This window comes from Leptopilina heterotoma, unplaced genomic scaffold (genome assembly GCF_015476425.1).
Source record: "Leptopilina heterotoma isolate Lh14 unplaced genomic scaffold, ASM1547642v1 Lhet_212, whole genome shotgun sequence".
Lineage (NCBI taxonomy): Eukaryota > Metazoa > Arthropoda > Insecta > Hymenoptera > Figitidae > Leptopilina > Leptopilina heterotoma.
Genome location: NW_025110930.1, coordinates 123,621 through 146,763, shown reverse-complemented (window position 1 = coordinate 146,763; position 23,143 = coordinate 123,621). Strand labels below are relative to the sequence as shown.

Here is a 23,143-nt window from a genome sequence, read left to right as displayed (position 1 = left end):
AGATTTCATCAATAGCACACATTCATTGTTTAAAAATATTTTCAACAATTATTTTTAAACCAAAAAGATTTAAAAAAAAATCAAACAAGTTCTTCTTTTGCTCTTCGAGATTGCATTTATTATGTATAATATGTCAATATTTATAATTTAAAGGGGTGTCAAAGTCGATGCGATTTACCTATTAAAGCTCAATGTAAAAGTACAATTGACTTGGACACCCCTCTCGCCTTCATAGCAATTACCTATTTTGCACTGTTGTGACTTTCTATTTAGAAATAATGACAAAAAGCTTATTGCTTGTACATGTATTATATAATTTCTCCCACAAAACGTATAACAATATTGCACAAATGTTACCAATATTTTTGCAAATGACAGGGTTGTAAAAAATATTGACACACGTGTGCGCAAATCTAATTATATTCGTGTTATTACCCACGTTACGCACTTGTATGATAAATAACAATTATTTTTTTAACAAAGATGTTTAAACTTAATGATCTATTGGATTTTACAATGAAAAAACATCCACTTTGTCAAAAAAAAAAAAAAATGATTGAATTTCAAAAGATAGGTTTAACTAATGTCAAATAATATAAATAAAACTTTAACTAAAATATTTAAATAATTTGAACTAGTGTGGAGATTTATTAAAAAAGTGGATACAGTAAAACAAAATCAATAATAGCTAACAGGCTTCTAAGTTAGCAGTTAGTTAATTAAGTCGGCTTTATTGGATTATGGAAGCCAAGTACCGCTCTCTATCTTAGCCAGTATTCACAATTTGCAAGAGCCTTGTTCTCTTCAAGATACTTGCATTGCTAGAGCAAACGCCACAGGGTTTACACCGCATACTAACTTACCAGACGCCTTAATTAAAGGTGAGTTCAAACACTACAACGAAATAAGAGCACTTTATTTTTTCCTGACACGTATCCACGTGCAAACTCAAAATTTCAATTATTCCACATCAATGTAGTTTTAAGATCTATATTAAAAAGATATTTTACCGATTTAAATTTACAATTTATCACTATTAAAACTATAAAACAATATTATTGTGTAATATATATGTATAATTAAATATTATTGTATTCAACTAATTCCTCATTTCTATTTTTTTCCCTTTTATGCACAAAAAATTTAATTACTTTTAGTATTATTCAATTATTGTTTGCTGATACAGAAACTATTGTCTAAATGATATACTTTTGTGTTTTATTTATATTTATTATTTTAAATATATTTTCCAAAATTTAACATTTATTTAAATTCGATCTTTCACATTTATTATTATAGTTATATGTTTTCAACATAAAAAAATATTTCTATCTTTTTGTGAATGTGTTCTGTTAATATTTTACATAAAGGGTCAAACCATTAAATTTAAAAAAAAGTCGTTGCGGCCTAATTTAAAAAAAATAATTCTTTTAGAAATGAATCTATATGATCTCTGGGAAACGAAATAAAAAGAATTAGGGTAAGTGTGCCAATTATGGCGCGGTTCTGGTTTAGCCGTCTTTGAAATAGAAAATTCAAAAATTATAATGAAAGAAGTAAATTTATGGCTTATTAAACTAAAAGCCCGTGTCATATAGATAATAAAACTTTTATAAAAATTAATTATTTAAACAAAATTAAAGCAATAAGAATTAGGATTAAAAACGTCAATTATGGCGCGGTTGAGTCAATTTCGGCGCGCCAATTACGGCGGGGAAAATAACGTGTATTTAGAGGTTGTGTTGCGCGCCATAACTGGAGCACGCACATTCAATGAAAATGTGCCAATTATGGCGGGGCACAATTTTTGTACTTAAATAATTAAACCAATAATAGTTCAAATGTGTTTTTTTTTCGTACAATCATATCGAGTAAGGTCGAAAATAACTTTTTCTATCATTTTCAAATAACTATATTATTCTAAAATAGTAAATAATTCTATTTTTGTACAAAGTCGCCATAATTGGAGCACCCGCCACAATTGACACACTTACCCTATTAGTGAAAATATTTATTACATAAAATATTTAAAAAAAATTACTGTTTTCTCTTCAAAATTAGTTTATTAATTATTTCTTAATATGTAATTAAACTAGTGAAAAAATTAAAATAATAGATAAAATATGTAAAATCTCCATTAAAGAAAAATATAAAATTTGGCACTATCACAACTTCTAAATCACATCGAAATTTTCCTTTTAGTCCAGGATCTATTTAATAGATCGGTATAAAAGTTTAAAAATTGCACACTTTATCAGGTTAAAACTTTTTATTTTCTTCTAATATTGAAGTTGGTTTCTTCTTGTGAGTCACGTTTCGATAACAGTGTTTAAATTAAAAACCAACTTTAATTAAAAGAAAATAAACAGTTTTAACCTGATAAAATGTACAATTTCTAAAGCTTTATATCTTTTAAATTAGATCCGGGATCAAAACGAAAATTTCGGTGTGATTTAGAAGTTGTATGAAAGTGCCCAATTTTTTTATTTTTCTTTAATGGAGATAGATAAGTTCCAAAGTACGCAACAATTCATAAATCGCGTACTTTCAACTCAATATTTCTTGTATATTTAAAAAAAATTAAATAAGTGACAAGAAAATTCGAAAATTCATCAAAACTACTCATATTCGATGAGTTTTTATTTAATTTAATAATTCCACCTTCTTGTAATTAATTGATAAAAACATGAAAATTAGGTTATTTGACAGACCTACTTTAAATGCATAATTTATCTATTATTTTTATTTTTTATTCTAGTTTAATTATTAAGAAATAATTAATCAACTAATATTTTAACATAGGGTCATTTGGGGTAAATGTAAACAGTAGATGTTTCAGCTAAATTTACAAATTAAAAAATAAGTACGACGTCAATATTTTTACCTCAGCTCACCTACAAGATGTTCTGAGTATTGCCAATATTTTATTTTGACAATTGGCAATGCCATAGTGTAAGTTATTTTTTAATGCAAAAAAGATTGAAAATCAAAATTTTACTGTTTCAGTATTTTGTCTCGCATTTGCATAAAAATAAATTAAAAAATCAGACAAAAATATGTAATTCTTCCTTATTAATGCCCTAACAAAAATTGACTTTGATTTTTGATTTTCGTCAATTTAGTTAAACCAGAACTTGAACTACATTTTGAAAGAAAATAATTGAATAAATTTGCTTCTATTTCACAATTTCATTAATTTGGCAATGTAAAATTACATAGAAAAGGAAATTAGGTCCTCTTAAAAAAAAAAAAAATTGATAAAAAAAAAAAATTTTGTTGAAAATTTGATCAATTTTTAAAAATATTTTTAGGTTCATCCACCATTTTGAAAATTTAAAATTTGACTTCAAATTCGTATTCAGCGACCTCAAATACCCCCGAGAAGCCAGATTCAAGCAAATTTGATCAATTTTTAAAAATATTATTTTTAGGTTCATCCGCCATATTGGATCCACCATTTTGAAATTTAAAAATTCGATTTTAGATTCTTATTCTGCAACCTTAAAAACTTCTTTTTACCAAGTTGAATGAAAATCTATTAAAATTTGTTCAAGTTATTCAAGTTTTTACATTACTAGTTTTGTAATGGATGATTGTTTATTTTATATGATACATTATCAGTCAACTGGTTGATTTACTATACATATACGAAGAATTTTTATCAGTTTTTCCATCCCTTAAAACAGTAGTATACTTGAAATAACTTGTTTCTTAAACCTCGCTTAACTACAGTGGTGTTTACATTTACCCCGAATTTTAGGAAAATTTCAAAATCTCGGGGTAAATGTAAACAGTCAGTTTTAGGCGATTCAGGTGCATCAATATTTTTTTGAACCTCATCAAATTTTTCTAAGAAACTCTAGTAACAAGTTCATGCAAAAAAAATCCGTCTGTTTTACCTTTTAACAAAAAAAACTAATGTTTTTCGTGAAAAATAGATATTCCGTTTATATTTACCCCAAATGACCCTAATTCTTTTTATTACGTTCCCCGGAGATCAAACAGATTCATTTCTAAAAGAATCATTTTTTTAAATTAGGCCGCAACGACTTTATTTGAAATATAATGGTTTGACCCTAAAGTTATTCGAATTTAAAAAACCACTAATTTTAAAAAACTTGTTCCCAAATAGCACAACATTTGAGTGCTATATTGTCACAGTTTTTCTAATAAGGATATCAAATTCGAAAACAAAATATAAAATCGTTGAATCGCAACAATGTTGATACAATTTTTTTCTTAATTTGACAAAATTGCTCTTTAAATCTGAATATGAGAAAATTCACATATTATTTGTATATAAGTTGCTCTCTCGTTCAATAAGTGCATATACACTTGTAATAAGTGAAATTTCACTCAGAAATGTGAAAAATTTACTTATTTATAAGTTTACATGCACTTATTGATCGAGAAGATGACTTATAACTTGTAATAAGTTAAATTTCATATATTCAGATTTAGAGAATATATGGATTGTCAGATAAATGACTTATATAAAAGCGTTTTTAACTTCTATTCAACCGTTTTTAATCCTCAAAATTTTTTTTCATTTTCGTATTTAGCAACCTTGAAAACCTCCGAGTAACGAGTTTTAAGCGAATTCAGTCGACTTTTAATTTTTATGTCCGCCATAATGGAGCAGCCATTTTGAATTTTCAAAAACTGAAGTCAAATTCGTATTCAGCAACCCCAATAACCCCCGAGTAACTTTTTTTCAAACAAAAGAGTATCATTTCCTCCCGTCATATTTTTATTTAATAAAATATTATATAATAAAGTAATTTATTGTTAAAAATTTGTTAAAAAATTTCCAAATATAGTTTAGAATATAATAAGTAAAAACAAAAATAAACTTTTTAATATTTAAAACGAATAAGTAGAAAATGAATTTTTTCTGAAAAAGGATCATTATTTTTTGTCATCCATTTGTTTACAATAATTTTATTATTAGCAAATTGTGGTTCAGCAATTTTGAGACTTATTCATATATGAGGAACATGCGCTAAAACTAAAAGATCCCTTCATCCATTAATAGTACAAAATTTATTCATGGTCAAAATTTTATTTGACATAATTTACATTAGGTATGTCGAGTTTTAATTTATCAAAATTTTCATTTGATAGAATTTCTATTGAACAGAATGTCATTTAGATGAATGTTTAATAGACTTGAAAAATATTAGAAAGAATTCTTTCTAAACCGCATTTTTATTTCTCCGGAATCAGGGACCGTCACGGAAATCAAATTTTGATTTCGTTACGATATTCCAAAACAAAACGAAATTATTAATGTATTTTGATTTTGATTCTGTAACGAAACAAAATTTACTTTCTATTTTGATTCCGATACTGTAACGAAACAAAATTTACTTCCTATTTTGATTCTGATACTGTAATACTGGAATTTGGTTTTCTTATAGAAACAGAAGTCGATTCGAATTCTACTTCAGATTTCGTATATGTAAAAACGATATTATCTTCTGATATATTTGACATTTGCAACAAAATTTAGGTTCAATGAGACTTATATACATGCGCAGTAGTATTTTATCAAAATTAAAACAAAAAAGAATTTTGATTTTGATATTGGAATCAAAACTAAATGGAATGGAATTTTGAATGTTCATAAGCTAGAACAAACTTACAAAAGCTTAATTCGCAGAAATCTAGTTTGTGCGACAAAGCTCCTTTATTGATAAGTGTTGTCCTTGTCTTACTAATGGAACTTTGTCGCACAAAATAGATTTCTGTCAAATATACTTTTGTAAATATAAAAGCGCCATTTTTGTGCATGTTGGATAAAAAAGCAGTTTTTAAAAGTAAATGTTATCATCAAGATAAGTACATTTAGAAGAAATGTTGCATAATAAATCCAATTCGTTGGACTCTGGGGCGCAATCTAATAAACTGGTTAAAACATCCAATTATTGGATAATGTATCCAAGCGAAATGACACCTTAGCCATCGCAAAGTTAATGCAGTTAAACCGTTGAATTTATTAACGAAGAAATAGTTGCCTTTACTAATTTATTGAATCGCGCTCAAGAGTCTAACGAGTTGGATATATCTGTAGTTATCTTAAAGATCTTTTAGAATCTCGTCAAAGCCTTAAATTACTGACGTGTATGTCAATAAAATTGTTTATTTTCTTTTATTTTCAGTGTATAAAAATCACGAGATTTATTAATTGTGTGAATGAATTTATAATGAATTTCAAAAAAATTAATTACAGGTAAGTTTGTTTAGATATTTATATAAACTGTAAATAAATAAATCAATAAAGTGCAAAGTTACAAAAAGTTCGGTACCCATGCAAATGTAATCTTGCAGCAGTATAGAGCCAAAGCTTACCGTGCAAATTTTACAAACTCGCACCGTAACTTTGCAATTTCTAATTGTCAAATCATAGGAAGCTTGTCGTGTAAGATTGCCGCAAGCTTAAGTCATTTTTAAGCGTGAAAGCGATAGCGGAAAGCAGAAACCTTGTGAGTGAAAAATATGAACCCTGTTCTATTATTTTCATGATTCATGCTTTCTGCCGACGCGTTGCTTAACCGTTTTTCAGTTGTTTCAACTCTATTCTATATTATTAAGAATAGAGTGCGCAAGAGGCCCGAAAGCAAATCAACTCCATAGAAGGAGACAGATAGTGCTCTTTCGTCCCTTCTTCTCTCTCTGTCTAATAACGCATGAGCATTAGCGGAAATTACTAGACAAGGAAAGCAGAGGGGACGAAAACAACTATACTTGTATCTTTCTACTGCGTTGGTGTGACCTCGCAAGCGAGTATTACAAAAGCTAGCGCGCTTTATTCTTATATCTCTGTCTATTAATTTTCCTCTCTTATTTAGGGCCGAAACTTTAAAAAGGTAATCGAAATGAGAATTTAAATTTTAAAAAATGAGGTTTGAATTTGGAAACAAACATTTTCGACCAAGTTTTTCTTGAAACACTGATATTTTTCCTAATAATGGCGAATATGAAAAAAATTCAGGTCTTCTAAATCCGAAAGATTTTATAAATTCATGCAGAAGTACGATTACAAAACAAGAAATTTTAAAGTAATACAATTACAAGAAATTAAGAGGAGCATGAAGTTATATTGAACGCGTCAAGTCTAATATATTATTAACAAATGACTGAAGCATGTATAGAGCTGTAGCAGATGTATGGTAAGTGCATTTCTACATGAATCTATACAATCTTTCGGACTTTTGTAATTTAGAAGACCTGGATCTTTAATAGGATCGCTGATGTTGAATGAAAAATGTCTATGTTTCTAAGAAAAGTTATTCGAAATTTGTATTTTTAAATTTAAACTGTTTCTTTAGGGCGTCCAAACAATTTTATAGACTGTTTAACACTCTTAAGGGGACTTTCTCGTGCGGAGTTGGTAAAAAATACACTTTTTTAAACTCTTATACATCGAGAAAGAAGATGGCGCGTTGCTATACGATTCGGCTCTTGGTGCTCCTGCGAAACTTTTGTAGTACATATAGCACATTCCCAGTAGCTTTCACAGCAAAAAAATTTACTGTGAGACGTAATTATTAGTTGTGATATATAGCTAACAATAATTACTATCTACATAATAGCAATTGAGTTAGCTGAGACAGCTAAGGGGCCGTCCATATATTACGTAACGCTAATTTTTGAAAATTTTGACTCCCCCCCCTCCCCCATGTAAACACACTGTTACATACATTAGCGCCATTTTTGTGGCTTATCGTAACAAATAGCTTGACCCCCCTCCCCCAAAAAAGTGTTACGTAATATATGGACGATCCCTAAGAATTAACTGAAATAACTCACTTTTTTCTCCGTGCATGTATGACAAAAAATGCATTATATTTGTTGCAAAAATTCTTTTTGGATACTGTGCCATAATACAAGAAGAAAATTAAAAAGAAAATTTTGATTTTTTTTTAGTTAATTATCGCGGTTGTATTCATGGTGACATTTTCTAGAAAACTTTTTTTACATAAATTAGAAATTCAAACGGGATTATCTTCATAAGGAATTTTTCTAGACCACAAACCTCAAAAACTACTTTTTTAAATGTTTTACAATTTTTTATTCACATTTTTCTCATACATTGAAATAATGCTGCGTTTTTGGATCAATTTACTCCAGTAGAGAATAACAGGAGATATAAAAATGTGAAATGTTGGAGGTTTGTTGTCCAGTTGTTCAGATAAAAAATCGAATGGTTTATGGTTTCTTAAAATCGGTTCAGTAGATTTTGATTAAAGTTTTTGTAACGTATATTAAAGTGAGTTAAGAGATGATCATAAAAAATACTACAACTTTTTTCTTTTGCATATTTTTTAAAAATGTTTTGAGAGAGTAATTTTATGATACTATAAGGGACGTTTTAAAGTAAAAAAAGAAGAATGGATTTTTGAAATCCTTGACCAGAAAGTCCCCTTAAACTGCTTGTTACTTTAAATAACATACATGTGACACTTTAATGGATTAATTTTTCTTTTCGAATGTTCGCCAATAAATACAGTGAGTGTTTTTAATAATTGTGTAATTCATGATGCGATAAATATAAAATATACTTTTAACTTAAAATTAAAGCTTATTCTACACCATTTCGGGAATGGTGTAGAAATAAACGCATGTATGGGAACGATGTATTCTTATCATACTATGCACTTGTGTTTTTCAACTGACTCCTTTTAAAGAGAGAAGTCTTGTGAAAGAATAAATGATAGAGAAACAAGGAGATTGTATAAAACCTTAAAAGAAAAGAGAGACAAAGAAAAAGAATGGAGAATAAGAGACCTTTTTCTTAAATCACAGTAGTCGTCCTTGTCGTGTCTTCTTTTCGCATCTTGCGATCTGACATCAATAATTTAGCGCCCCAACGATCGACCGTCGAATAAAGCAAACGACAAAGCAAGTTCAAAGCTGTGGAGGTTGTGGAGGAAACGGTTAAAGCACACAGATCGTGCATCAAAGGGGTTCTTGCAGTGCTCACATATAGTCAGTGACGCGTTTCGATTACAACCAACAAGAAACTGCATTACAAGAGACACGTCGTGCCAACAAATCGATGGATTATGCTGGACGAAGAGTCGAGACCCACCAAGAATAAATGAATTGGCTAACGACCTAGCTTTAACTTCGTGCCTTGTCACTTGACCGCCTTTGGCTCCGATGCTACCACAATTCTAGTATCATTATATTCTAGCTTTTCCTCATACACCGTCATCACCAACTGACTAACTTCTGTTCATTAATTTTCCTATGAGACAATTGTGAATTTATTAAAACAGTATTAGAATTTTATAGCTTATACGATTAGCTCTATCAAGCTATGTTATAAATTATAATCTTCAAATCATCACACTCTTAATATTTAGGTATAATTAAAATTTGTACTCATTACAACAGCTATAGTTTTTATTGCAAAGCAATATTGCAATATTGTATCAATCTTACCAGCATGATGAAGATGATATTAACATTATTCAATCTTTTACTCTCTAAATCAAAAAATTGAATACTAATATTAAGTGGTCATAACTTCTTGTAATCAACCGATGGTATATTACACGGTGGTGAGACTCCGTGGCTTGCAATCGTCGAGGTTAAGCAGACCTGAGTACGCAGAGATAGTACTTGGTGACCGCGCTTCGACTCTCGCTATAGACCGGTGTTTTCTCACTACTTTCGTAATACCATATATCAAGCGGGAGGTTTGACGTCAAGGTATAATGATGTGCACTATCGATTATTGTTCGATACACACCATAAAAAGAGAGGTTTTCTACAGTTTCCCTCTCCTTTGACGAGAAAACCCATTAGACGAGTGGCCCAGGCAAATGCGAGTACTCCTAATTTCAAGCCGTTCTGTAGACTCGTAGACTTAAAATTAGTGTAAGAAAATTGTAAGAAACACTTGTATAGCCAAGATTGTAGGCTTAAGACAGGTGTATAAATAAATAAAATAAAATTCTTGTAATCTGCTGTTATTTTTGTACATTCGTTCTGCACGCCATCTGTGCCCTTTTTGCGTATCTGCCGTATACATTATTGTACACTGCCGTCCTGATTTAAAAACACCATATCTACACTTTTTATCAAAAATGAGTTTTTTATACCGTTGGATTCGTAAAAAACGAATTTTTCTATGCTAATTAGAATGATTAATCTTAATTAATTTTCGAGTTAATTAGGAGTTAATTTTACTAAAAAGCACTATCTACATCGATTTCCGACGAATCCTGATGTTAAGTGGCCTAACTACAGGCCTAACTACAGTTTATGAGGATTTCAGGTCGTTTGACCAGTGATTTCCTGAATCCTGATGAACAAGGCCTATCTACGTAGTTATGGTTTTTTTAGATCAGGAACTCGAGCTTTGTAGAGGCTACTTTCCTGATGGACTTGAGCTGTTTCTCCATGTTAAAAAGCATATCTGCGTAGATATGCTTTTTAGTAAGGATTCGCCGTGATTTTTCACTTAATTAATTAGCACATCTACAGTTTTGCATATTTGCAATGAAAAATTGAAATTTCTTTTTGCATAATAAAATTCAGCGTACCCGAATTACTCAAGAAGCATCATTACCTTTTGAAAAAACATTATGTTAAAAAAAGTATAAATAAAAACGTATTTTGTCAAATATCTCGAAACAACCCAAAATGTAGATACACTGTAAAAAAAGGGAGTTAAATTTTAACTCCCCAGGGGATTCTATAAAAGTCGCACCCATTGGGGAGTTAATGCCAGGGGAGTTAAATAAAGAGAGTTAAAACTTTACACCCAAATGCTAACTCCCCAAGGAAAAAATAACTCCCACGGGTGTTGATGAAGGGAGTTAGTAGAAGTTAGTAAATTAACTCTCTTTTGGAGTTGACTTTTAACTCGAAAAGTTTCACTCCCAACTCCCGAGTCCGTTAACTCCCTAAATTTTTTACAGTGTATGGTGTTTTTAAATCAGGACATCAGCAGTACAGACGTGCATAATGAAATGTACTGCTGTTGACATTGTCAAATATTAATAAATATATTGAAGAATCTTGCTGTAGTAAAAGTTATTTATGTTTTATATCTGTTATAGTATAAACGACAATGGATGAATACGATGAAGGGAATTATCCAGAGAGAAGCGATGGAAATTTAACAAATCTTTCACGTATGGACAGCATTCAAGATCCCGGTAAAAAATTTATTCTTAAGAATTGCATAGGCTCTGGAGTTTGTGGTGATGTATATGAAGCTATTGATGAAAGCAATGGTAAGCACCGAGAACTTGATAAAAAATTATTAAAGGTTCAAGTTCAAACTTGAAAATATTGATCCAAATTACCTTTTGAATAATAGAAAGAAAACATACTTTTAAAACAAATGAACTTTCGACTTATTAAACTACCTGAACAGAATAGCACCGAAAATTTCCTGAAACTTGACAGGAGCTCGCTCAACGAGGTTGGAAATATTGAGTGGCAAAACTCATCGAAGTTACTTAACTGCGTGAGGAAATATTAAATATCAAACTTGACTGAAAATCGGTCAATATTGTGACAATATTTAATGCAATATTCATCTAATAATAAAAATCTCATCTGACAATACAAATGTGTAAGCCAATATTGCCTGTACATGAAAAGTCAGTAATAACTACACCGAAAAAAATCTCGATGGTTATTATTAACTATGACCCTATAGTTAATCTTAATCTACTAAAAGTAATAAGGATTCCTAATCATTATGGTTAGTATCGCTAGGTTGATTTAACAAATTCAAGCCTGGCAAAAACAACCCTGCAAATCCTAGTCAAATTGACTAGGATTTTAGTAATTTTGCCTATTTCCATAATGCGCACGCGTCTGCTTCTGTTCTGACAGTGTTTACCTCTATATCTTTCGCGTCATTTATCGTGATTTCGTAAAACGATTTTTTATCATTACTCGCGTCTATTTTTTGTACATAAAATGGAGTTCTTACATACATCAAAATTGCTGGTTTCTCGGAACCTCTGGAAATATAGATGGTCCATGTTTTAGAAAGTAAACTATTTAATTAAGGCGGTTCCAGAATAGGTGCAAAAGGCAAGGTGGAAGTACAAGTGCAAGTGAGATTCCTATACATTTAGCATTGGTTCGCACTTGCACTTGTACTTCCATCTTCCACCTTGCCTTTTGCACCTATTCTGGAACCGCCTTTATATTAGTCAATTCTTTCAGACTTTTTTGGTTAGGTTTCAATATAAATCGTCGAAATTTTTACGCACGTGGTGACAACATTTTTACTATTTTAATCGCGCAGTGTGTTTGAAAATTTACCTTTGCAATAATTTGTGTATTTAAATTTATTTTCATTTGAATATCATAAATAATTAAAAATAAATAGTTTTTGACAAGTGTATAAAATTGTGTACTCGAAATGTATAAAACATCATCTGGTTAAGTATTGTATTTTGACTCGAAAATCTAGTGTCTATTAAAAAGTTAAAATACCAAGTCGTGTTTAGTGTAGTGGTTATCGTTCCGGGTTTCAAAGTGCGTATTCGTTAGGTTCAGGTGTTCGCGTCCCCCCTGCGTCAAATATTTATTTCATAAGTTTAAATTAATTCCAAGGTATATAAATACAAAGTGAAATATAAATATGTTCAAATATAATAATTAATTTTTTTCTTTTTTCTTTTAATTAGTTTTTCTCTTTTATTTGATAATAAGAATTTGATTAGCAATTTCAAATAATTATGATACACAGTGTAAATCTAATATTATTCTCCTAGTCAATTTGACTATTTTTTCCTGATTACATCGACTAATTTTCCTGGTCACTTTAACTATGCTTGAATCTTATTACTTTGACCAGGATTCTATAGTTGGCTCCTCTCCTTCGCATTTTTTTCGGTGATAAATATTGCAGAGCAATTTAAAAATATATAAAATTTCAATTTTTTGTGAAAATTTAAAATATTTATTAATTCTATAAATTTTGATAAAATATATACTTTATATACATGAATCGATTCGTTTTTATGTCAGGAATGCAATTTTGACAAGAATTAATAAAAATTTTAATATAGAAAAAAGTTACTTCAATAAATCCAAAAATTATTTTTTCAAAAATTAAAAAATTGTTGAAAAAAATTTTTTTTTTAGATATTTTTGAAAATCCTTTTGTCTGATTTTTGGTATTCGTGACCGTAATACACCTACAAAATTTTATCAAAATCCGTCAAGACGTGTAAGAGAAAATTTGTCCACAAGAATCGGTGACATACACACACACACATACATCCGGACATTTGTTCCTCTCGACGAATTATATATACTACACTTGAAAATTTGTAAAAATAATTGGTTCTAAAAAATTCGGAAATCGACATCACTATAAGGCTTCCTTTATGAGGAAGCAAAAAGGGAGTTAGATTTCAACTCCCGGAGGATTCTATAAAAGTTGCACCCATTAGGGAGTTATATAAGGAGTTATTAAATTAACTCTCTTTTGGAGTTGATTTTTAACCAGAAAACTTCTACTCACAACACCGGAGACCGTACGTAATTCCTTACATTTTTTTCAGTGTAAAGTAACCACAGTCTTTCATAAACTACGCCAATCAATGTATTTCTAACTTTGATGTGCGAGGTCCAGTAAAGTTTTAGGAAATTCTCGATGCTATAATTGTAATATCATGAAGACTAAAATATTTTACAAAGAAAAAAAATTTATTTTATTAAAATAATTACTTGTCTATTATCCCGTGTAGAAATTGAAATTTGGATTTAGTAAGGCTCCGAATATACGCCCTATCGTTTAGTGAGGCGCAAACTAGGAAAATTAGTCAGGACCCGTCTAACTTCGTCACGCTTGAAATATCAGGTGATGATGTTGACAGATAGAGAGGTTCTAACTAGATCGCCCTTTCACTGCCTGAATAGGAAATGCAGAATGTGGGGATTTAACTAGAGGGCCTCTTTAGCGCCTCATTAGTTTTTCTAAATTCCCATAAGTAAAAATTTTCAACCTACGCAATATTGCGCCAGGTACACTGAACAAGTCACTGAACAAACACACATGTAAATAACACTGTTTTGACCTATCGACCTGTCACTATCTTAACACTAACACTAACTCGCACGATGTGAATCTACTTTCTCATCGTCATTATATACTAAACAGAACATTTCTTTACCACTTGTGAGAAATAGTGCAATATTTTGAAATTTAAAAATCTTAAATATTTTTGCTCAATTAGTTTTCATATTTTAAATTGAATTTTAGTATGCGTTTAGAACAATTTTCTGATTTGTTTCAGTGTTTATTATTTAGAAATTGGGATTTGTTAATGAAATTGAAAATTAATTCAAATATTTGATAGGGACATAAATAGATTCCAGATAGATTTCCCCATTTAGAGTAAAAAGGCATTCTATAGTTAGGGCCTGATTCAAATATTTAATAGGGGCCTAAATAGAACCAGCTAGATTTCCTTATTTAAAAAGAGGGCATTCTAGTCAATGCCCGATTATCACCTACACTGAAAAAAATGATATTGTCGATTTTGTGATACGAGTATAGTAAGGACGTATAGCTGAAACAGCAATACTGTATGGCTGTCCCATATCCACCAATATAATATGTGAGTATTGGCCATATTTATGTCAGTATCATCAATATATTTTTTTCAGTGTATCCAGATATTATTAGTGTGGTTGGCCTAACTAATTCCTCATCAATGTCCTTCTTCAAATAAGGCGATGTTGGGCAATTTCCACACGGGATCAAATAAATATTCACTTGACTGGAAAAATAATTTTAATTTAACTAAATTAAATAGTATTTTCATCAAATACAGAAATTATTGGTTTAAATACAATTTATTTGATTTAAATGAAAATTATTTGATTCTAGTAAATATTTATTTGTTAAATAAACACACGGAAAGTTCTCTCTAGTTTTGTTCTTTAAAAATAGATGTCAAAATGTTGAAATAATTTAAATGTTTTGCAATAATCATTGGTGGTTTGCTAATTTAAAAACGTTTATACTTTTATAGGAAATACAAGAGTAGCGATAAAAATTCGGAAATTAGTCCCTGAAACTCAAATGCATATTCTGGAAGAATACAAAGTTCTACGGTCATTTTCATCACATCCAAATCTTCCAGACTTTTATGGAATTTATCGCAAGCGGTCTGGCAAGAAGTGTGACGACGATCAAATTTGGTTTGTCATGCAAGTAAGTGATATAACTGCGATTCATCAGTCCGTAAGATTAATGTGATAAGGCCAAAGTAGATTAATCGGGAATGTAAACGGAATCGCTATCGTAAGAATGACTAAGAAAAGAATAAACATACAGTAAGAAAAGCCTCATGCAGTCGTATACGAAAGCACCTGTCTCACTTTATCCTATTATACATGACTCACATAATTATGTTGCTTTTTTTACTGTCTTTGATGTTTCTTACGAAGGGGACTCCCTGTTAAGAATTTATTTTGGCTTAATACCTAATTGACCATTTTTAAAGCTCAATTCTTAGTTTTGAAAGCGAATTAATTTAATAATTTTAAATTTTATTATTCATAATGTAAAAGATCTAGGAACTAGTTAAAAAAGTTGTCTTAACGAAACAAATGAAAAATCAAATAAAATGTAATGTGTATCCTTTCTTGAAAATGAAATTTCAAGAAGTAGTCGAATACACCAAAAAAAATCTGCCTGCCCTTCGGGCGGAAACATTCTCATCCGCGTTTCGCGCGGAGGCTCGCAACACACTAAAAAAAAAGTTTTACTTTCAGCCTGTTTTCGAGGCTGAATTTAAGGTGTAAACGGAGTCAGCCCTATTAAACAAGGACAGACTTATGTGAAATACATGGGCTGAATTTAAGGTGTAAACGGAGTCAGACTTTTTTTTCCTGTGAAATTTCAGCGCGCCTCGGGGCGCGCGAATGATAGTCGTCGCGCTTCGCGCTCCAAGGATTGATGCGCGCAAATAGCTCGCTTCGCTCGCGGTCCTCCACTGCGGTTGTCTATTATTTGCGTTTTTTTCCTGTTTCCTATCATACGTTTCATAAAACCTATTTTTTTCTTAAAGTTACTACGACTTTAAGGATTACATTCTCATCACATATTTTGTTTGCTGATGATTGCGAGATTAAGTGGACTTAAATGTAAATTTTTGGTCTTGCTGATGAAAAATGTGAAATTATTTTTAATTACTAACTTTCTTCGCAAAAACATGGTTTGCTGAAGAAGCTACAATATTTTTAAAATACAAATATCAAGTTCTTTATGTACGTGATTATAGTAAATATCAATTTTTTGATTAAACTGTTGATGAAATTGATGAAATCATACAATATCTTAATGCTTTTTTGCCCACCTTAATTATTTGCAAAATTGAAAAATAACCTTAGTTTTTAGGTGCTTTATATAAAGAGCTTAATGAACTAATAAGTATTTATTTCTTTATTACTTTTATTTATTAAAAACAAAAAACTTTACGAAAAGGGTATACATGAAAAAAATTAAAAAGAATAATATTAAATTGGGCTATAAAAAAAACACGTAATTTATTGTTCTAAAATCTAAAAGTACATTTTATATCTCAAATTAAAGTATTTCAAGTAACATAAAGGTGTTGAGGCAAAAAAATTAACAAAAATTTAAAATTTCAAAAAACGGTTAAGAGTTTTTTTGCTTTGTTGTGAACTACAGATTTTTATAAAAGTTTTAACATTTCAGAAAATTAATTGAAATTCTTCTCCCACAGTTGAGCTAGACAGACCTAATATCTTATAACAAAAAAAAAAAAGAAATTTGACTTTCTATGAAATAATATAGAGAAAGAGAAATATATATAGAGAAAAGTTGTTTGTATTTTCTTAATCTAAAGTAATATAATGTTAAAAATTTTTAAATTTAAAAAAATTGAATTTTTAAAATTTTGAAAGCACTGTAGTTTTTTGTAGTTTTTGACGAAAATGGCTGGCTAACGAGCTCGATCTGTATTTTAACACTAACTTTGTGCATGCAAAGTTGCAAGTTGACACAATAAGTTTTTCAAAAGTTATCGTAGGGACACCTACGAGTTAATTTAATAATCATAATTAATTTAATAATCAACTCCCTTTTGCACTTGATTTTTAACTCGAAAAATTTCTCTCCCAAATCCAGTGACCGTCAACTCCCTAAATTTTTTACAGTGTAAGGATGTGTCGCAATTTTTCAGTTACAATCAGAACGCTTTCTACACCAGCTGCTGAAGTTGTGTTGACATATACAGTAGAAATAGTAACGCCAAAGTGTTCTGAAATTAGACAGCAACTATACTTGAGTTATGTAGAAATCAATTACTTAATTTTTTGTCTAATGGATGATCGCCATTGGAAAGCTTTACTCAAAGTTTCTTTTGATTTAGGAGCATAAACTGCCTCTTTCGAAAGAGTTCATGAAGTAGGATCATCAACTGTTCGATTGAAGAACATCAGTCACACTTTCAGCATGGTGCGTTATATCTTACTATAGCAAAGTTAGCTACAACGCCAATATATTCTTTCAGTGTGAAATATATTATTGAAATAATTGAGTTTAAAAAATATTCTAATCATGAAATTATCATAGTTTCTGAATTTGCTTTCTGAATTTTTTTATTCTAAAAAAATACCGCCAATTTCAATCTCATACACATATTACGTTTTCACTAACATAATTCAGATTAAACAAATGCCAAACGCGCCACACAAAGAATGCCTCATCCACCCTTCCTGCTTTTCGGCTGGAGGCAATTTCAAGGGTCGAATATACGGATAATTTATGACATACGTGGCCATTAAACAATCATTAAACTCGTTCATATACGCAGGTGAGCCCTGCAACGTCATGATACTAATTTACTGTTGGACCTCCATGGTGTGCTAAAAATTATTACTTACGACGAACTAAACTAAATTCAAGATCAATTTTTATCTTACATTATCAGAGGAACAAATTTAATTTAATATCCTCTCTAGGAATTATCAGATTATTTCTAGAAAGGATAAATATGCAATTTAACACGATTTCAAATAATCATGGAAGGATACAAGTCGAACCGTTTTGACACAAAGCAAAACCTTAATTTAATCCTAATTTAAACCTTAATTTAATAAAAACATATGTTTATATTTTAAAAATTATTTTTCTGTTGATAAGATTGTTTAAAAGTTTTTGAATTTTTTTAATCCAAGTTTGACGAATTGCATTTTCTGAGAAAAAAATTTCACTTAAAAGTTAGTTCACTTAATAATAAAATATTTATAAAATGTGAATAAACTTGATTTTTTGCTTTCGGACAAAATTTGTGGGCTCAGGACTGCACGGCAGTCATGAACTCCGGCGGAGCAGCTCTGTATATGCAATAGCTCCCAATTTGGAAGATTTTTTATATAAACGCTTAAAAAAAATATGAGTTACAGTTAAATATATGAACAATATGGTGGAAATGTTTTATTTCATTCAAAAAAATTCTTACTTAAAAAAAAAATTCGCGAAAAACGGCTAAAAAGGGCTAAAAAAACAGCGTTCTAATGTGGTTTCCCCCCTTAAACATTGATCGCAGCTTAAGGCGTACTTGCGTTTGCGAAGGCAAAAAATAGGCCCCACTTTAATGTTTTTTTTCAATGTCATTTTATTTGAAATATTAAAAACGATTTTTGCACCTTAAAGTACACTATAAAAACTACAAAAAGAAAGAATAGTTTTGTTTTTTAACCGTTATTTACGATTCGTAGAGGGCCCCAAAAATGGCGATCTAAAATTTATAAGAGTTTGCGGTGCCCCCTCTAGAGCCGCTTCTGACAGTCTAAAATCAAAATAACAAAATTTATTCTTTAGTATACATTAATACCTAGTGCACTAATGTGATGAAATAAAAAACAAGAAAAAAAACGAAAATGGCGTCCTTTTAAAGTCAATTTTTAAGAAATGATGATTTTGATCTTTTGAATTTTTGACTTTAAAAGTACCGCATTTTCTGTTTTTTTTTTACTTTTTTTTAATTTCATCACATTAGTCCACTAGGTATTAATAGGTATGTTTTCGTTGCCTGCACTAAGTGTAACTTTTACACCACCTCAAGAGTAGGTGCAGAAAGTGTAGCGAAATATATGGTAAAATTACGTCACATCCGGCAAAGAGAACAGCATATTAGTGCAGGTTAGGTGTTAAAGTGTAAGAAGTGCAGACAACGAGAACATACCTAATGTATACTAAAGAATAAATTCTGTTTTTTTGATTTTAGACTGTCAGGAGCGCCTCTAGAGGGGGCACCGCAAACAATTACAAATTTTAGATCGACAATTTTTGGGGGCCTCTACGAATTGTAAATAACGGTTAAAAAACAAAACAATTTTTTCTTTTTGTAGTTTTTATAATGTACTTTAAGGTGCAAAAATCTTCTTTAATATTTTAAATAAAATGACTGTGAAAAAACAACATTAAAGTGGAGTCTAATTTTTGCCTTCGCAAACGCAAGTACGCCTTAAAAAGAATCAGTCGGAATCTTGAATATTTTTACTTTAATTTACATCAAAGAAATTTATTAACATATATAACGAAAGGAAGCAGGGATGGCTTCATTATATACTCTCTAAATTTGAATCAGTTAAAAATCACTGTTTAACTGACAATCAGTGAATGACTTTTTGTTTCTGCAATCAGTATCTGCAATCAATAACTTATTGTTAGTGAAAAAATTACTGATTATCATTAAAAAAAAATGAAAAATTGGCTAAACTTGTCTAATTGAATCAGTTTGAAAAATGTACTAAATTATCAGTTATTTTTAACTAAATGATAACTAAAAACATTATTATTTAAATCACCCACACAGAAATTTTCTAAAAGTTGTAAGTATACTATAGCTTGACTGAAACCTTCGGAATCTTTATTTGCAAAGCTCATGAAATTTAAAGTACTTCTTCAAATGTCCACTGCTTTTTAAATGTTTAGCGTAAAAGTTGACTGAACATTGCATGAGAGTTAAAGAAATTTTAAACTTACATGTAATGTTCAATCAATTTTTGCGTTAAACATAAATGTTAATATATTAACATTTAAAGAATTACTTCAAGTTTCATGAGCTTCGCAAGTAAAGATTCCTAAGATTGCAGTAGAATTAATTTTGGACTTTTAGGAAACCTATTTGGTGCTGTGTGGGCAGTGACTGACTTTTTATTTAGAAATTAGTTTTTTTTAACTTATTCAAATGATCATTGCATTAGGCTCTTCTCCATTTTAAGAATAATCGATCGAAAAAAGGATTTCAATAAAGAAATAATGTGGACTTGGTTAGTTAGTTATAGTTGGGCAATTTCTACACTGGTGATTTTTTTCTCTATGTATGAAAATGTCCATTTGTACGTACTTTTAACTTTTTAAAACTTTTTTCTAGCTTTGTGAAGGAGGTCCAGTGATTGATCTTTGCAGAGGAGTTGTATTGCAAGGGAAAAAAATGAGAGAAGAGCACATTGGTTATATTCTAAGAGAAGTTATTAAGGTATACTTTACTTGCTTTTCTAAAAAAATTGTGTCCATTTTTTTTAAGAGAGTTTACAGCGAAGGGATATTATATTCTGTAAGAAAAAGAAAGAAACTGTAATCTTTAACCCTTATTCGGTCTTTTATGGATTAATATGTACACGGAGAAAAAAGAATAATCAAATTTATTACTATGATAAGTGTCAAACTTGAAAAAGTTGACACTTTTCTGTTTAGAACTTAACCTGCGAGGAGTGTTAAATTAACATTCCTCATAATAAGTTTAATTATCCTAAATTTCCCTTTTTTCTCAGTGTAAAATATTTAGACTAATGTTTTCTTACAGGCTTTGATACATTTACATGAAAACAAAATAATTCACCGAGACGTACGAGCTAGTAATATTGTTTTAACTAAAGAAGGAGAAGTAAAACTTGTTGATTTTAGTTTTTCTAAAATAACGAAAGGAGAACATGAGAATCAACATACTTGCATTGGTTCACCATCTTGGATAGCACCAGAAGTTGTTACCTGCAAAGATTCTGGATACAATTGTAAAGTAGATGTTTGGGCTATTGGAATCACAGCAATTGAGATTGCTGATGGAAAAGCACCTTTTCAGGATATGCACCCTACTAGAGCACTTTTTCAAATTTTACGAAATCCTCCGCCATCTCTTTACAGGCCATCTAACTGGTCTCAAAATTTTAATGACTTTATTAACGAGTTAGTTTTAATAAATAATATTTCTTGTAGTTTGTCAATTATCTTTATGAAAAAGAATTAATGTACTTACATATTACTATATGAATTATTGCTGGGAATTCCAGTAGTTTCTTCGTGCTTAACGCGAAAAAACTACTGGATTTTCCGTTAATTCATCCAATAATAAATCGAATTAATAAGTCGAAATATACTGATGTTAAAGTTCAGTTTTACAAAAATGTCTCACTAGAAATATTTACATTATTTTTTATATAATTAAACGTTATTCTATAAACATTATCACAGAAATATAACTGAAAAATTTTAGATGCTTGGAAAAAACACCTGAAAACAGACCGTTTATGGTAGAAATTTTGGAGCATCCATTTTTATCTGAATTACCTGAGAATGATTATACAGTAAGTCACATTGTCGTATTAAATATGTATGAATACAACTCAAATCGCGTCAGCTTCGTAGAAAAACTAACCATTTCATGCAAAGGTTATAAGACATACATATTAATTTTCGTAATATAAATGAACCGTACAATTCCGAGGTATTTTATAAAATTACCATTTCGTTAAAGCATAAGGTGTTTTAAATCTTTTTCTATAACACCTTGCGACAAAAACTCGACTAAAGTGCCGTTTTTGACGCACTAGTGCGCGAGAAAGGAGAGGAAATTGAACTTTCTCGCACAGTTTACCCCACTTTCCATGCTACTGAAGAAGTGTTACCATAACCAAACATAAATATTTGACAACTATAAAGATGAGATACCACTGCGCGTGCTCAACTATAATGAACGGGGCCACACACGTTTTGCCACACTAGAGTTTTTTTCAAATTTACTACTGAATTGTTCCGACAGTTGGCAGTACCTAAAGTAATTGAAGAAGAAGATGTAAAACATTAAGGTACACTCTCACCTCTACTGCCTGCCTGCGCAGGCAGGCGCCATAAGAGTGAGAGAGAAAAAACATTTAATTTGAATTTTCTGACTTTCTTATTCTTATGTGTTACCATGTCAACCTGCAGGCAGACAGGCAGGCAGTAGGAGCTGTGCTAGCGCCTTTAGTATACTGAGACACTAGCCTGTATGTTTATCAATTTAAAATATAAAAAATTTCTTCATTGAAATAGTATGGTTTTATAAAAATTACGTGAATAGTAGAGGTGTGCAAAAAGCTCGAATAGCCGAGCCGCAATTTTTTCGAGCCGAGCCCGAGCTGGGCTCGATGTATCGAGTACTCGAAATTTTCGAATACTCGAAACATTCGGGTACCCGAATTCACTTGAGTACCCGAATATTTCGGCTTGGCTCGAAAAATAAAAAGCTCGAAAATACTCGATCGACTTCAAGCTTTTTGCACACCTCTAGTGAATAGGTATATGTTTTATAACAGTTGTACAAAATGGTATGCTTTTTCACCAAACTGACAAAATGCTTCGTAAATTGTTATTAAATTCTTTATATGATTAAACAGTTGACTCAAGAATTAAAAGCACTGGTCATGGATGCTTGTCCAATGGGCAGAAAGAATAAAAAACCTGAAGTTATTGTTTATGAAGGATTCTTAAAGGTATCATTTTAATAGGTTTGTTTTCGTTACCTGTTATGTCTTCATTTATTTTTATGGGCCTACTTGTTAAATTGAAGATACATATGTGACGCTTCGCGCTGTAAAGGACCTTACGCGGTAAGATCTCTTTCACCACGAAGCATCACATATGTAAAAGTACTGTAAACTTACATCACCCAAACAGCATCGTATTTTGCTGAGAGCTTTCCATTAAGTTAAGATGTATATTTCAAAAGCTTACACTTTAGATTTCAGGTAATCTTAAGGTGAGTTACAAATGCCCGTCATACAGCGAGCTTACAGCGTAATATTTTGGTAAACTTGACGTGTGATTGTAGAAGAACCTGTCACTGTTGGCTTC

At 30.5% G+C, this 23,143-nt stretch overlaps 2 protein-coding genes across 8 annotated transcripts in view; one reads left to right on the top strand and one right to left on the bottom strand.

Moving 5' to 3' along the window:
• The window catches only part of LOC122501574, a 134,023-nt gene that overhangs the window by 91,700 nt on the left and 19,180 nt on the right, over positions 1-23,143 (bottom strand). The window lies entirely within an intron of this gene.
• The window catches only part of LOC122501569 (neither inactivation nor afterpotential protein C), a 38,095-nt gene continuing 15,654 nt past the window's right edge, over positions 703-23,143 (top strand). For 4 of the 6 annotated variants that reach the window (XR_006301577.1, XM_043611130.1, XM_043611129.1 and 1 more), the window contains exons 1-7: positions 728-881; positions 11,076-11,252; positions 15,027-15,208; positions 20,406-20,510; positions 20,838-21,217; positions 21,525-21,615; positions 22,687-22,782. Coding sequence is in view for 5 of the 6 variants with exons in the window: in XM_043611130.1 (XP_043467065.1) it covers positions 11,087-11,252; positions 15,027-15,208; positions 20,406-20,510; positions 20,838-21,217; positions 21,525-21,615; positions 22,687-22,782 (1,020 nt within the window). In the remaining variant the exon portion in view is untranslated. Of the gene's footprint in view, positions 882-11,075; positions 11,253-15,026; positions 15,209-17,309; positions 17,480-20,405; positions 20,511-20,837; positions 21,218-21,524; positions 21,616-22,686; positions 22,783-23,143 lie in introns of those variants that run through there. The other 2 variants (XM_043611133.1, XM_043611131.1) reach the window with 2 other exon arrangements.